This window comes from Rhinatrema bivittatum, chromosome 6 (assembly GCF_901001135.1).
Source record: "Rhinatrema bivittatum chromosome 6, aRhiBiv1.1, whole genome shotgun sequence".
Taxonomy (NCBI): domain Eukaryota; kingdom Metazoa; phylum Chordata; class Amphibia; order Gymnophiona; family Rhinatrematidae; genus Rhinatrema; species Rhinatrema bivittatum.
In genome coordinates, this window is record NC_042620.1 from 15,108,618 (window position 1) to 15,124,053 (window position 15,436).

At 47.7% G+C, this 15,436-nt stretch overlaps 1 protein-coding gene across 1 annotated transcript in view; it reads left to right on the plus strand.

Annotated features, from left to right (window-relative positions):
• The window catches only part of TNS1 (tensin 1), a gene marked incomplete in the record, with an annotated part of 1,098,810 nt that overhangs the window by 844,567 nt on the left and 238,807 nt on the right, over positions 1-15,436 (plus strand). Inside the window, 2 exon segments of the mRNA XM_029605104.1 lie at positions 5,185-5,297; positions 8,843-8,903. Coding sequence (XP_029460964.1) covers positions 5,185-5,297; positions 8,843-8,903 — 174 coding nt within the window.

Consider the following 15,436-nt stretch of genomic DNA (forward strand, 5'->3'; position numbering starts at 1 on the left):
TTTATAAGGTTACTGCACTTTTTAATAGATTCAACCCCACTTAAACTGCCTCGTGGATACTGTAAAGTATTTTCCTATCTCCAGAGTGCTTACAATCTAAATTTGTACCTGAGGCAACAGAGGTCAAAGTCACAAGGAGCAGCAGTGGGATTTAAACCCTGGTTTCCTGGTTCGTAGCCCGCTGCTCCATCGTTTATCTGATGGGTGGGACAGATGGGCAGAGGTCAAGGAATTCGAGGTAACCTCCCAAGTGGCTGGACAAGAATTTTCAGCTTCCCCTGAATTGGCTGTTGGAATCTCTGTTGGCTCCAGTCAAGATTAAAACTCTGGTAAATCAGATGCTACTAGCTGCTAGATTTACCATTGCTCAGTTTTGGAAACTGGAACGTTGGAAATCCCAACTTTTTAAGATTGCCTTTATTGAAAAGCTTTCCCTCAAAGGGATTCTCAATTGTATGATTCTGTTTGGGACAGACTGGTCTTATTGGGGGCTAGTAATCTTTTTGGGGGCAGGGTGATGTCACTTGCACATTGTAGGCACAATGTTTATATCTCATTGGAGAATGTAGACCCCAGCATTAAGATGCATGGATTGCACTTTTGTTGTTGTTAGAAATCACTGTCATAACTGTTATTATGTTGGAACTCAGATAGGTCCTTGTTCATATGTTTCTGCTCCTTCTATAAACAGAGTTTTTAAAAAAGAAGATAACATAATCATCACAGGATAATGAGGTCTTAGGTTTACCAGCTGCCTGAGAAGGGTGTCTGTACAGTCCTGAATAATTCTTGTGGATTATTGCCAGCAAGGCACAATCTTCTGAGTGATATAAATTCTTAGGCTTCTTCATCAGAGCTCTATAAGCATTCTAGTTCCCCTGCAGTCATCCCTTATATTCGTCACTTCCTCAAACATCATTTTCCACTGCCACTGTTCCCATTGCCTTTAAACATGCTGTGATCAAAGCAATGATTGAAAAGCCCATACTGAACCCTACCTGCTCTGCTAACTACCATACCATCTCCTTCCGATCCAAACTACTTCAACGTGCCGTTGCCTTCACTGCCTTGACTTTCTGGGAACTTCAGTCATTCTAAATTCTCTTTAACCTGTGTTTCGCCCTCTCTCTATGTTCCACAGAGCCAGCTGTTACCTAAGTCTCCAGAGATTAATTCATGTTACTCAGTTCTGACCTTACATGATCATCTGCTCCTTGACCCTCTGTCCTTAATTGGATTTGAGGACACTGTTCTATCTTGATTCTCTTTTTACCTCGCCCATCACACTTTTGGTGATCCCTCTGATGGTGCCTCAAGGCTGTCTCTCTTCTCCCTGCACTCGTTTCTTCCTTTGGTGCTCTGATCTCCTCCTGCAGCTTTCAGCGGCATCTTAATGTTGATCACGCCCAGATCTACTTCTCTGCACCAGGCGTTAATCAGGAATCCCGTCCCCAGCCTCAGCTTGCTTGTTTGACATCACTCCCTGGATGTCTCAGCACTTCTTTTAAACTTAACATGGCCAAGAAAGAAGTTAATCTTCCCTCCCAAACCACTTCCCCCCATGTCATCCTCCCAGTCCTCTAAGCCTGAAACCTTGACTTCGTCTTGGCCTCTTCTCTCTCCTTCTCTGTGCACATTGTTACAGCATCTTTCTTTCTTCACTGCATCGCCAAACTCTGTCCCTTCCTTTGAAAACCTTTATCCTCTCGTTCATCATCGCCTGCTCCTCCCAGGGCTCCCACTGAACCATCTATCTCCACTGCAGCCTATTCAAAACGTTGCTGTCATTGCAACTAAGTCACTAAACTGGCTTCCCATCAGCTTCTGCATGCAGTTCGCTGACCCGCATTCATTCTGCAGCTCCTCGCTACCTTTCTTCTTTTATCTCGCACGGTAACCCTTTTCTTCACGACCTCCTTCCATGAGGCAAACTGCTCCCTTTCTGTGCCCTTGCCCGCCATTGCCCATTTCCAGTTCACCGCTGACCCCCTTGCAGCCCCGTAGGCATTGGAGCAGCCTCCCTGAGATGGGGCATCATTCCCCTTCTCTGGCCTCAACCAAGCCCTTCTTTTGTAAAGCTGCTCTTCAGTCTTCCCAGTCATAGCCAGCCTGATATTTTGTTTGACCCGGCAACGTCTTCCTGCTGGAACCCGGAAACATGAGCCTTCGTTGGCAAGTACTCTGCAGCCTCAGCCCCAGCTGGCCCAGAGATTGGAAGACTTGGGGATCTCTGACTTGATTTTAGCCATGTAATAAATGCATTTCCTGAAACCACTTACCTGTCTGGGTGTCTTGATTAGATTGTGACTTTTATGAAGTATGGACTATATCTCTTCAGTATCTGTGCAATGCTGTGTACGTCTAGTATAGAAATAAGTAGTAGTAGTAGTACAGTACCACTACTTCTATCACTATTACTATTACTACTACTGCAACTACCACCACTGCTGCTGCTGCTCATACTACTACTACTACTACTACCACTCTGCTGCTGCTGCTGCTGCTGCTACTACTACTACTATTACAACCACTACTACTATTACTACTTCCACTGTTACTACTTCCACTATTACTAATACTATTACCACTACTATTGCTACTAAACATTTCTATAGCGCTACACGACATACACAGTGCTGCAATAACATACAAAAAGACAGTCCCTGCTCAATAGAGCTTACAATCTAATAAGACAAACACACAGGACAAGAGACTTGGAGAATTTCATAAAGCCGTCTCCACAAACAGAAACCGTCTTGATCCTATTATCCTCCCACAAGGTATGGCTTCTAGAAAGTGAGTAGTATCCCTTCAGAAGGTGGGAGCTCTCCCGCAGTCCCATAACCAAGCTGTCCCACCCATCAGATAAACGAGCTCAAACTTAAGCCTTTCCTCGAAAGAGCTTCCCTGGGGGCTTGTCAGACAGGGTCAGCTTGAAAGCAGTTTTGTCTTGCAAGGCAGAGTCTGTGGGTCAGCAGTAGAGGCTGTATTGATCGTGCCCAGAGGTGCAGAAGGTCTGCACTGAATACTTTCAGTATACTGGATTTCAAGACCTATAGAGATCCGTATTCAGAGAGCAGGCAAGCAGAAAGGTTTTCCCGGTAAAGTTTCTCGAATAACTTTATTTGTATATTCAGTGGAAGCGTTCCACTGATTATAATAACCGGATAACTCTAGGAGTGCTGGCCGGCACAACCAAACAAGTTTTATCCTGCTAAAAACCTACCTGGGTAAGTCTGAGGTGCTCAGAACGACGCGGGCTCTTGGAATCCTGCGGTTTGTGCTGAACAAAACTGGACAGCCCATTTTAAGATTAAGGTTTGATCTAGGACACCTTCTCATTTCCAAGCCTCTTTCTCTCTCACTCCCTGCTTTGTCTTACTGTCATATTCAGTGCGGTAGGCAACAGCTGAATCACTGCCTTGCCCTTCTCTCCCCATCTTGGTTCATCCTATGCCTTCTTGAATTCTGTTGCCATTTTTTGCCTTCATCACCTCTGGCTCTGACAGGCTGATGCAATAATCTGAACATCAAGAAACCCTGCCCTGGTTTGCAGTGCACATTTTTAAAGCTCAGATCAAACTTTTTTTTTAACTTCCTATGCAGTAAGTTAATGCTATGCAAATGCATCAGGGGTTAAAAAAAAACACGCATTAACTGTAGAACGTGCGTTCGGCAAAGGCTGAACGCACACTTTAATCCAGGAATGGGGGAGGCATCCCTGAGAGGCAGATTGAGCCGGTGGTAGCCGCCACCACTTAGCTGGATAGATACTGATTTCTCTGGCCGCTTGATCAGGTGGTTCAGCGCTTGGCCGGAATAATTTTACAGTTAATGTGCGTTTTGCCCAGCTGGGAGGTCTGGTTGGGTGCTGGCTCACCTGGCTGAGTGGTAGTGATTAATCGCTTCAGGATAAATAATGCTATGTAGCTTATTCTCAAGTAACTTTAGGAGGTCTCTAAAGCACGAGCAGAGGTAGCTGGATAACTCACCCTCATTGCCTGTCCCCAGATCGGGAGCCCTCTGGGGACAGAGAAATACGTATAGTTCCTGAATGTGATCTGCTTTGAAGTGCCGGAAAAAGCAGAATATAAATTAAATCAGTTTAAAATGTAGACCCATAGTTCCTGCGTTTCTTAGTGACACCAGAACTAAATGGCCAAATGTGCAATGGGGTAAAAGCAGGACCGGATCGGTCAGTTCTGGCCCGATGAGGAGAGTCCGCCTATTAAGGAGGTAGATGATGGTGTGACATGTGGGTGCACAGGACTGTGGAATAGCGCGGGACACCAGGAGCACGGGTTTAGGGTGGGGTTAGAAACGTTGATGCAAGGCTGGATTATGAATACTTTTTGTGCACTTGTTTATTGCTTCACTATACCCACATTTAATGTTGCATTGCTGGAGCAGCCTTTGTACACCTTTGCATTTCTCAGCCATGTAAGGCGAGAAGTGCAAGGCCCTGTCTTCTGTACAGATTTGCTGGGCCTGATTTATAGAGTGTGTGTGTGTGTGTGGGGGGGGGGGGGGGCAGTTTGCAGAAATCTTCCCCACAGGGCACTCGGATAACACACAGACACACACACATACACACACTCACATACTCACACACACACACATATACTCATATACACACACACACTCTCACATACTCACAGACACATACATATACATACACACACTCACACACACACACACACATACATACACACACACACACACATACATACACACACTCACACACACTACTTTTGTTTCTTTCCTCCCTGTCTCACGGGATTTCAGCCGGTGGTGTGTCGCGCGGCTGCAGTTCTGGTGCTGATACTGATTGGAACCTCACTCCAGAATTTCAGAGGCAGCTGCAGTTTTTATGGTTTCTCCAGACTGACCCTGATCTGTCCTGTTTGTATTTTGTTTAGAGTGCGTTTATCTGCTACTTCACATGAGCCATTTCAAGTAAACTTAACCCTGCAACAGGAGTCTCTCCGCTTCTGTTGGCTTACGTGTTGTCCTGTCTGCACGTACACTCACACGCATGAATCCTCCCGGGGCATTATACACACAAGGATAAACATAAATGCATACGCACAGACACGCGTGCACACACGCACACATAGCTTCTCTGTGCCTGAGTCTCTGGTGGTAGTGCCTTAAGGTCATTAACCCTTTGTGGCTCTCTTGCAGATATATTCATTACTTCAGTGGTCTGCTCTCCGGCACCATCAAAATGAACAACAAGCCCCTGTTTCTGCATCATGTCATCATGCATGGGATCCCCGACTTTGAGTCCAAAGGAGGTAACGTCTCCCCCTTCCTCTCCCTTCCAGATACATGTAATAGGCTGTAACGTCTCCCCCTTCCTCTCCCTTCCAGATACATGTAATAGGCTGTAACGTCGCCCCCTTCCTCTCCCTTCCAGATACATGTAATAGGCTGTAACGTCTCCCCCTTCCTCTCCCTTCCAGATACATGTAATAGGCTGTAACATCTCCCCCTTCCTCTCCCTTCCAGATACATGTAATAGGCTGTAACGTCGCCCCCTTCCTCTCCCTTCCAGATACATGTAATAGGCTGTAACGTCGCCCCCTTCCTCTCCCTTCCAGATACATGTAATAGGCTGTAACCTCTCCCCCTTCCTCTCCCTTCCAGATACATGTAATAGGCTGTAACCTCTCCCCCTTCCTCTCCCTTCCAGATACATGTAATAGGCTGTAACGTCGCCCCCTTCCTCTCCCTTCCAGATACATGTAATAAGCTGTAACGTCGCCCCCTTCCTCTCCCTTCCAGATACATGTAATAGGCTGTAACGTCGCCCCCTTCCTCTCCCTTCCAGATACATGTAATAGGCTGTAACGTCGCCCCCTTCCTCTCCCTTCCAGATACATGTAATAGGCTGTAACGTCGCCCCCTTCCTCTCCCTTCCAGATACATGTAATAGGCTGTAACGTCGCACCCTTCCTCTCCCTTCCAGATACATGTAATAGGCTGTAACGTCGCCCCCTTCCTCTCCCTTCCAGATACATGCAATAGGCTGTAACGTCTCCCCCTTCCTCTCCCTTCCAGATACATGCAATAGGCTGTAACGTCTCCCCCTTCCTCTCCCTTCCAGATACATGTAATAGGCTGTAACGTCGCCCCCTTCCTCTCCCTTCCAGATACATGTAATAGGCTGTAACCTCTCCCCCTTCCTCTCCCTTCCAGATACATGTAATAGGCTGTAACCTCTCCCCCTTCCTCTCCCTTCCAGATACATGCAATAGGCTGTAACGTCGCCCCCTTCCTCTCCCTTCCAGATACATGTAATAGGCTGTAACGTCGCCCCCTTCCTCTCCCTTCCAGATACATGTAATAGGCTGTAACGTCTCCCCCTTCCTCTCCCTTCCAGATACATGTAATAGGCTGTAACGTCTCCCCCTTCCTCTCCCTTCCAGATACATGTAATAGGCTGTAACGTCTCCCCCTTCCTCTCCCTTCCAGATACATGTAATAGGCTGTAACGTCGCCCCCTTCCTCTCCCTTCCAGATACATGTAATAGGCTGTAACGTCGCACCCTTCCTCTCCCTTCCAGATACATGTAATAGGCTGTAACGTCGCCCCCTTCCTCTCCCTTCCAGATACATGCAATAGGCTGTAACGTCTCCCCCTTCCTCTCCCTTCCAGATACATGTAATAGGCTGTAACGTCGCCCCCTTCCTCTCCCTTCCAGATACATGTAATAGGCTGTAACCTCTCCCCCTTCCTCTCCCTTCCAGATACATGTAATAGGCTGTAACGTCTCCCCCTTCCTCTCCCTTCCAGATACATGTAATAGGCTGTAACCTCTCCCCCTTCCTCTCCCTTCCAGATACATGCAATAGGCTGTAACGTCGCCCCCTTCCTCTCCCTTCCAGATACATGTAATAGGCTGTAACGTCGCCCCCCTTCCTCTCCCTTCCAGATACATGTAATAGGCTGTAACGTCTCCCCCTTCCTCTCCCTTCCAGATACATGTAATAGGTTGTAACGTCTCCCCCTTCCTCTCCCTTCCAGATACATGTAATAGGCTGTAACGTCGCCCCCTTCCTCTCCCTTCCAGATACATGTAATAGGCTGTAACGTCTCCCCCTTCCTCTCCCTTCCAGATACATGTAATAGGTTGTAACGTCTCCCCCTTCCTCTCCCTTCCAGATACATGTAATAGGTTGTAACGTCTCCCCCTTCCTCTCCCTTCCAGATACATGTAATAGGCTGTAACGTCGCACCCTTCCTCTCCCTTCCAGATACATGTAATAGGCTGTAACGTCGCCCCCTTCCTCTCCCTTCCAGATACATGTAATAGGCTGTAACCTCTCCCCCTTCCTCTCCCTTCCAGATACATGTAATAGGCTGTAACCTCTCCCCCTTCCTCTCCCTTCCAGATACATGCAATAGGCTGTAACGTCGCCCCCCTTCCTCTCCCTTCCAGATACATGTAATAGGCTGTAACGTCGCCCCCTTCCTCTCCCTTCCAGATACATGTAATAGGCTATTGTCTTCTCGCAGGGGCTATGCGCGCCCCTAGCGCCTCCTTGACAACGGGAGCCCGCAAGTATTCGGCCGTCCACTGGTTAGGAAAACAGGCGCCGAATTTATCGGCTTCCGTTTTTCCTAATTGGCGCACAGCCAGGGGTTCAGGAAACGGATGCTTGTTAACCGAGCGTCCGTCTCCTGCGTCCGACCCCCGGCACTTTTTTAAAAAACTTTTTTTTTAAATTTGTTTCAAGATTTTGTTCCTCCTACTTAATATTGCAACGGTATTAAGTAGGAGGATGTACAGAAAAGCTTTTCTGCACAACTTTTGACAGTTGCTCAACAATTAGCGCCTGCTCTAGGCAGCCATTACTTTTTTAATGTAAAAATGGCAGGAGAGAAGAAAAACTGATACTTCACGCATATCCAGCATAGCTCCCTGCTTCAACGGCAGGGGAGAAGAAAAACAACCAATAAGGGCTGTATAACATAGTCTGGGTAAAAACAAATAAGCATGGGTGTAGCTTGCTTATTGCGGCGGTTACTACCCCTACTACCCATAACTAATCAAGCTAGATATTTCACTTGGTTGCAGCTCCATCACTGCTCTCTACATTAATGGTGGGGGTGGAAGGGAAATAGAACCAAAGAGCTAAGAGAAACAGATAAGTATGAGAGAAAAAATGTGTGAGGCTTGCTGGGCAGACTGGATGGGCCGTTTGGTCTTCTTCTGCCGTCATTTCTATGTTTCTATGTTTCTAAATGTGTGTCTTAGATGCACTTTTTTTTTTTCTTTTGGCATTTGCATGTGATGAGCGCTATTAGTTTCACTCCGCGTTGGACGTGCGTTGCGTAGGCGCTAATCCCCTTATCGCATAAAGGGGATTAGGTAGCGCCTATGCAAACGGCATCCCACTGTGGGTTAAACAGTGCGCCCGGCTGAGTACAGTGTATTGCATCGGCTCCTTAGCTGGATAAGTGGCAATATTCAGCCTGCTACTGAGCAGATCTAAAGTTAGCCGGATTCACTTGTCTGGCCAACTATCAGATAGCCGGGTACGTGTATCGGGCTAACTTGCTCAGCTCGATAGCATCTGAATATAGACTTCCTGGTGTTTATCAGAGTGCTGCTCTTTAAAGTCTACAGAGACAAATCGTATGCAGAAAAGAGAGAGAGAGAGAGACACTTTTAAACTTGGTGGGGCATGAAAAGCTTCTGTGGTATCTGAATCTGCACTACTCCTCCGGCTTCAGTTTAAAACCGTTTACTGACGCAGCCGGAATGGTCTCTGTCGCCAGCGAGTGGCAGGGCTTTCACCTCTGACCTTACACACATCCTTCTCGATATTTCAGGTTGTCGTCCGTTCCTCAGAATCTACCAGGCCATGCAGCACGTCTACACCTCTGGGATCTAGTATGTATTAGCTTCTTGACTTTAAGTGCATTTTTCTCTTTCATTTTTACCTGCTTTATTTCCCTCGTTGGCTGCCCTGCTGCAGTGTTTGTATTTGCCTCGGCTTCTGCTAGACTGTCCTGCAGCAGCCTTCGGGCCTTTAGCTGGTATGCACCATAGATCTTGAACATGCTCCCATTATCTCTTTGCTTGGAGCCCAGCTACCTCACCTTCAGGAAGAAAGCTAAAGCAGAGACTTCCTGTCCATCAACCTCCTTACCACAGAAGTATTCCAACAAAAGAACCAAACTATGAATCTGCCTAAAAATACATAGATCCTCAACCAAGATTGTCTATTGATCTAACACTGTTGTAACCTACTTTAAATTTATTGTAATTGCTTTGAGGCCATTCATGGTAAAAAGCTGAATATCAAATATAAACAAATAAATAAATATGTGAGTCCTCTGGAAGCTCGTCTGCAGGTATTTTAGCCTGAATTTTCACGAAGTTACACTTCTTCCTGAGCTTGCCGCATGTAGCTTTTCTCGCTTACTTTGAAAACTGAATGCGTGTGCCCCATGGAAAGCTGGGTTTTATGTGCGTAGTTCTTTTTGAAAACAATCCTTTAGGGAGCAATTTTCAGTATTTATTTATTTACTTACTTTTATATACCGGCGTTCGATTTTACATATCACATCGGTTTACATTTAAACAAAATTTGCAGGAACTTATGCGTTACCTTTGTCAAATTCATTAAACATTTAAATATGGGGATTGTTAACAAGGGATATAAAAGAACATGGGGAATGGCTAACACTACGGGATGCACGAAGGGGAGTGCCCCTTCAGCGCGCGACGCCTGATGTTCTGGCGCCGTTTAACGTCCGTCACGGTCCTCAGTGACATCAGAGGGGGGGGGCGGGTCTCCCAATCAAGGATCACACACCGCCCCTCCCCTCTCAGTTCCAGATGGATTCTTTCACCTCTTTTTTCTTTCTTTCTGTCTTTCTCATCACTGTTAGTTATTTCAGGGAGCCTGCTGGTGATGGTGTGTGGCATCCCTGTGCGCAGTAGCCGCCTAAGTGCAAAGTCTAAAGTTAGTTTGTACTCACAGACCTAATGGGCAATTTAAAAAAAAAATCTATGCGTGTAGTTTTTTCTGTTTGTTTTAAGTGTTGTCATGTGGGTGTATGAACACAAAGGTATCTATGGACTTTCCTGTTCATGCCCAGATCAGTCCAGACCAGTGGGTTGTGCATCCCAAGCAGCAGATGGAGGCAGAGAATAAACCTTTGAGGCACTGCTACATAAGAGAGAGAGAGAGAGAGAGCCCCCTGCATCCCTCAGTATTTCTCTGTCTCCAGCAGATGGGAGAGGTGCAGACCTGCAGGCTGTTAGTTAAAAATAAAAAAAAAGGTTAGTACAGAGCAGGGAAAAGAAGATCAGGAGCTCCCAGAGATGTTAGCACCTTCGTGGGCGAGTGGAGGGTCTGATACCCCCGGCCAGGCTCTACCCTTGATTCCTCGGGGAGGGAAAGCCAGGGGTCCTGGTTCCCTCGCTCCCCCTGAGGGCCTCCCTCCAAAGCCGGCCTGGGGAAGCGTCCTGGAGACCCAGAAGCAGGAGAGTATCTCTTTCTGTCCCCTTTCTGTCCTTCCTTGAGGGGCTGGGGAGGCCGGGTGCCTTTCAGGGATGTCGGTGCGGCTGTTTTTCCCTTGCTGCGGCTCTGTCGGCTCAACATCGGGGGGGGGGGGGGGGGGGGGGGGGGGGGGAGGGAGGAGAGGCTCGCGTGGCTTGTGCTGTCCGTTCAGCGTGGCTGCGGAGGCTTTATTTTTTTTTTTCTTCTCTGTTTATTTTTAGCCGTGACCCGCCCCGCATGCGCCAGGCCGACGCCCACTGAGCACGGGAAATCTGCCGGGCCCGTGGGGGGAGACACTCTCGCCTTAATGTGGCCCTTCTCTGCCCGGACTATGTCTTTGGAGGCGAGGGGGCCTCGACACAAACTCCCAGGGGCAGTTGCTGCACTAGGGCTGCAGATCTTGTGGCAGGAGGCCCCGGGGGGGAGGAGGGGGAGCATAGAGACGGCAGCATTTTAGCTCCATATGGCAGGAGCCCTGCCTTGGTTGTGGAGAGCAGGGATTCCCCTCCCCCGCTTTCTCCTGTGGTTCAGAGATCAGATTAGGGGTGGAAAGGTGCCAGCAAGCGCAGGAAAGGACTCAGTGACCGCAGTGGTGGATTTTCTGCGGATTTCGTTTTGGTGATGCACGAGGCCTATCTCGCCAGGCGGGAGCTGCCAACTAAGCAGCCAGCCAGCCTCTCAGCCAGTCTAGGTTGGCCTTAAGAGGCCTCGGGGTGAGGCGCCTCCATGGAAGGGGGGCATTTTGCATCTGTTGGGCCTCGAGCGTTCACTTGGTGATGATACTTCCTCTGAGGATTCCAAGAGCTCTGATCCGATGGGTGATGATCCGCAGGAGCTACAACTGGACCAGGGCGATGGTCAGGGCACGGATCTGGGGGCTGGGTTGCTGGGGGACCCGGATACGTACGAGGTCCTTTTGATGGAAGGGGATGATCCTATGGTTGTTAGGTTATTTCACAAGGATGAATTGCGACCACTCATCTTTTAGGTTCTAGAGGAACTAGTGGATTAAGGTGACGCAGGAGGATGCTGACATGGAGGGGGTAAACCCAATGATGGAGGGTCTGCGTGGACCACCAAGGACATTCCCCTTCCCGAAGGGTCAATTTTCTCAGTGGAAAAGGGTAAACAGTGGAGTGCCTCAGGGATCTGTACTTGGACCAGTGCTTTTCAATATATATATAAATGATCTGGAAAGGAATACGACGAGTGAGGTTATCAAACTTGCGGATGATACAAAATTATTCAGAGTAGTTAAATCACAAGCAGACTGTGATAAATTGCAGGAGGACCTTGCAAGACTTGAAGACTGGACATCCAAATGGCAGATGAAATTTAATGTGGACAAGTGCAAGGTGTTGCATATAGGGAAAAATAACCCATGCTATAATTACACAATGTTAGATTCCATATTAGGAGCTACCATCCAGGAAAAAGATCTAGGCATCTTAGTGGATAACACATTGAAATCGTCGGCTCAGTGTGCTGCGGCAGTCAAAAAAGCAAACAGAATGTTGGGAATTATTAGAAAGGGAATGGTGAATAAAACGTAAAATGTCATAATGCCTCTGTATCGCTCCATGGTGAGATCGCACCTTGAGAGGAAGGTTGTCCCAGTTTTACGAGGAGTGGACCAGAATTGCCTCAGATCAGTGGGTGCTGGAAGTAATAAGAGACGGCTATGCATTAGAATTTTCTCGACCCCCTCAAGGAGGCCTTCATAGTGTCTCATTGCGCTTCACCTGCCAAGCGAGTGGCGGTGCAGGACACTCTGCAACGCCTCCAGAGATTGGAAGCCATTCTCCTAGTGATGCTTGAGGAGCACGGTCAGGGAAGGTATTCCATGTACTTCATGGTTCCCATGAGACTCCACTGTGAATTCTGTGTATAATTCTGGTCACCGCATCTCAAAAAAGATATAGTTGCGATGGAGAAGGTAGAGAAGGGCGACCAAAATGATAAGGGGAATGGAACTGCTCCTTTATGAGGAAAGACTAAAGAGGTTAGGATTTTTCAGCTTGGAGAAGAAATTGCTGAGGGGGGGGATATGGTAGAGGTGTTTAAAATCATGAGTAGTCTAGAACAGGTAGATGTGAATCGGTTATTTACACTTTCGGATAGTAGAAAGACTAGGGGGCACTCCATGAAGTTGGCATGTGGCACATTTAAAACTAATCGGAGAAAGTTCTTCTTCACTCAACGCACAATTAAACTCTGGAATTTGTTGCCAGAGGATGTGGTTAGTGCAGTTAGTGTAGCTGTGCTTATAAAAGGATTGGATAAGTTCTTGGAGGAGAAGTCCATTACCTGCTATTTATTAAGTTGACTTAGAAAATAGCCACTGCTATCCCTAGCAACGGTAACATGAATAGGTTCTTATGGCCTGGATTGGCCACTGTTGGAAACAGGATGCTGGGCTTGATGGACCCTTGGTCTAACCCAGTATGGCATGTTCTTATGTTCTTAAAGAGGGCTTGTTTTGGCCCATTCTGGATCTGCAAAGGGTGAATGCGTCATTGCGGGTTCTACGTTTTCGGATGGAGACATTGCGAACAGTGATTGCAGCAGTGCACAAGGAGGAGTTCCTGGCCTCTCTCGATCTGATGGAGGCGAATCTCCACATTCCCATTAGGGTGGATCATCAGAGATTTCTGCGATTCACTGTGCTAGAACATTTTAGTTTAGAGCCCTGCCCTTCGGATTGGCCGCGGCACCGAGAACATTCATGAAGGTGATGGTAGTCTTGGCGGCAGCCCTCAGAAGAGAGGGGACACTGGACTAATTGGAGAAAATTCTTTTTCACTCAACGCACAATAAATCTCTGGAATTTGTTGCCAGAGGATGTGGTTAGTGCAGTTAGTGTAGCTGGGTTCAAAAAAGGTTTGGATAAGTTCTTGGAAGAGAAGTCCATTAATTGCTATTAATCAAGTTTACTTAGGGAATAGCCACTGCTATTAATTGCATCAGTGCATCAGTAGCATGGGATCTTCTAGGTGTTTGGGTAATTGCCAGGTTCTTGTGGCCTGGTTTGGCCTCTGTTGGAAACAGGATGCTGGGCTTGATGGACCCTTGGTCTGACCCAGCATGGCAATTTCTTATGTTCTTATGTTCTTATGTTCATCCTTATCTCGACGATTGGCTCATTCGGGTGAAGTCAGAAGCGGAGTGCTTTGCCTCCATTTGGCGAGTGATGGAGCGCCTGGCGTCCTTAGGCTGAGTGATAAATTGGGCAAATAGTCAGCTGGTCCCATCTCAATCCTTAGACTGTCTGGGTGTGAGATTCAACACCCTAGTGGGCAAGGTGTTCCTCACCCCGGATTCTCAGGTTGCAGTCGCAAGTGGTTCGTCTGAGGAACTTGCCAGTCCCCAAGGTCTGGGATTATTTGCAGGTCCTAGAGTCAATGGCTTCTATGCTAGATCTGGTGCCATGGGCTTTTTTGCACATGCGTCCCTTACAGAAAGCTCTTCTATCCCATTGGAATCTGATGTTGGAGAAGCTTCAAGTGCCGTTGCCACTTCAGGAAGAGGCCAGATCCAGTCTCTCGTGATGGCTATCACAGTCTAATTTGGAGAAGGGGGTGGATCTGGAGGTTCCGGAGTGGGTGGTAGTGACAGATGCCAGTCTCAGCAGTTTGGGAGCGGTGTGTGAAGGATCAGCATCCCAAGACATTGGTATCTGGTTGATCAACCGTCTGGAAACAAGGGTGGTGTAGAGGGTGCTGTTGTTTTTTCTCCCTCGGATTCAAGACCGGGCAGTATGCGTGTTCTTGGACAATGCAATGATGGGGGCCTATATCAATTGGAAGGGCGGAACGAAGAGTTGCTTGGTGACTCAGGAGGTTCACGAGCTCATTGCCTGTGCGGAGCTTCATCTAGTGGCTCTCGCAGAATATCACATAGTAAGCATGGAAAATGTGCAAGCAGATTATTTCAGCAGGCAACAACTAGAGCCATTCGTTCTTAAGGCAACAAAGAAGAATGCCAAGACAACCACGTTTTTCAGCCGCCGGGGGGAATTTGACTCCTCAAGGATGGGCGCCGTGGTTCAGCCATGGCCAGAGAGGCTACTGCTGTATGTCTTTTCTCCGTGGCTGCTTGTAGGTTGGGTGCTACGTCGCATCGAGCAGTATCAAGGACGAGTAATCCTGGTAGCACCGGAGTAGCCGCAACGCCCATGGTTTGCAGATCTGGTGCAGCTAGCAGTGGACAAGCCTGTTCGCTTAAGCCATTTGAAGGGTCTGCTGCATCAGGGACCCATCTTGTCAGAGCAAGTGGATTGCTTCTGTCTAGCGGCTTGGCTTTTGAAACGCGATGTTTCCTCCTGAAGGGTTATTCCCAGCCAGTGATTTCTATTCTGCTTCAGGCTAGGAGATCCTCTACTTCTTTGGCGTATATCAGAGTTTGGAGAGTGTTTAAGGCCTGATGTGGTGTCCATGACACTGATCCCTTGCAGGCAAATGTGACCCAGGTTTTGGCCTTTCTGCAGGAGGGGCTATCAAAAGGTTTGGCCTATAATTCTCTCAGAGTCCAGGTTGCAGCCTTAGGCTGTTTTAGAGGAAAGCTTCATGATAGACCTTTAGCTTCACATCCAGATATGGTGCTTTTTTTTTTTTTTTGTTGAAAGGAGCAAAGCATTTGCAGCCTCCATTTCGTAGACTTTGTCCATACTGGAATCTCAATTTGGTTCTGTGAGCCTTGTGTGGCCCTCCTTTCGAGCATTTACGCAGGGCTCAGGCTGCCTCCTGGGTGGAGTGTCAGTTAGTGTCGCCACAGGAGATTTATTGGGCTGCAACATGGTCCTCTTTGCACACTTTCACTAAACATTACCGTTTGGATGTTAGGGCTCCAGAGGAGGGCACCTTTGGGGAAAGTGTGCTAAATGCAGGTCTTTCAGGTACCCAAGCCCCTCTGTCCA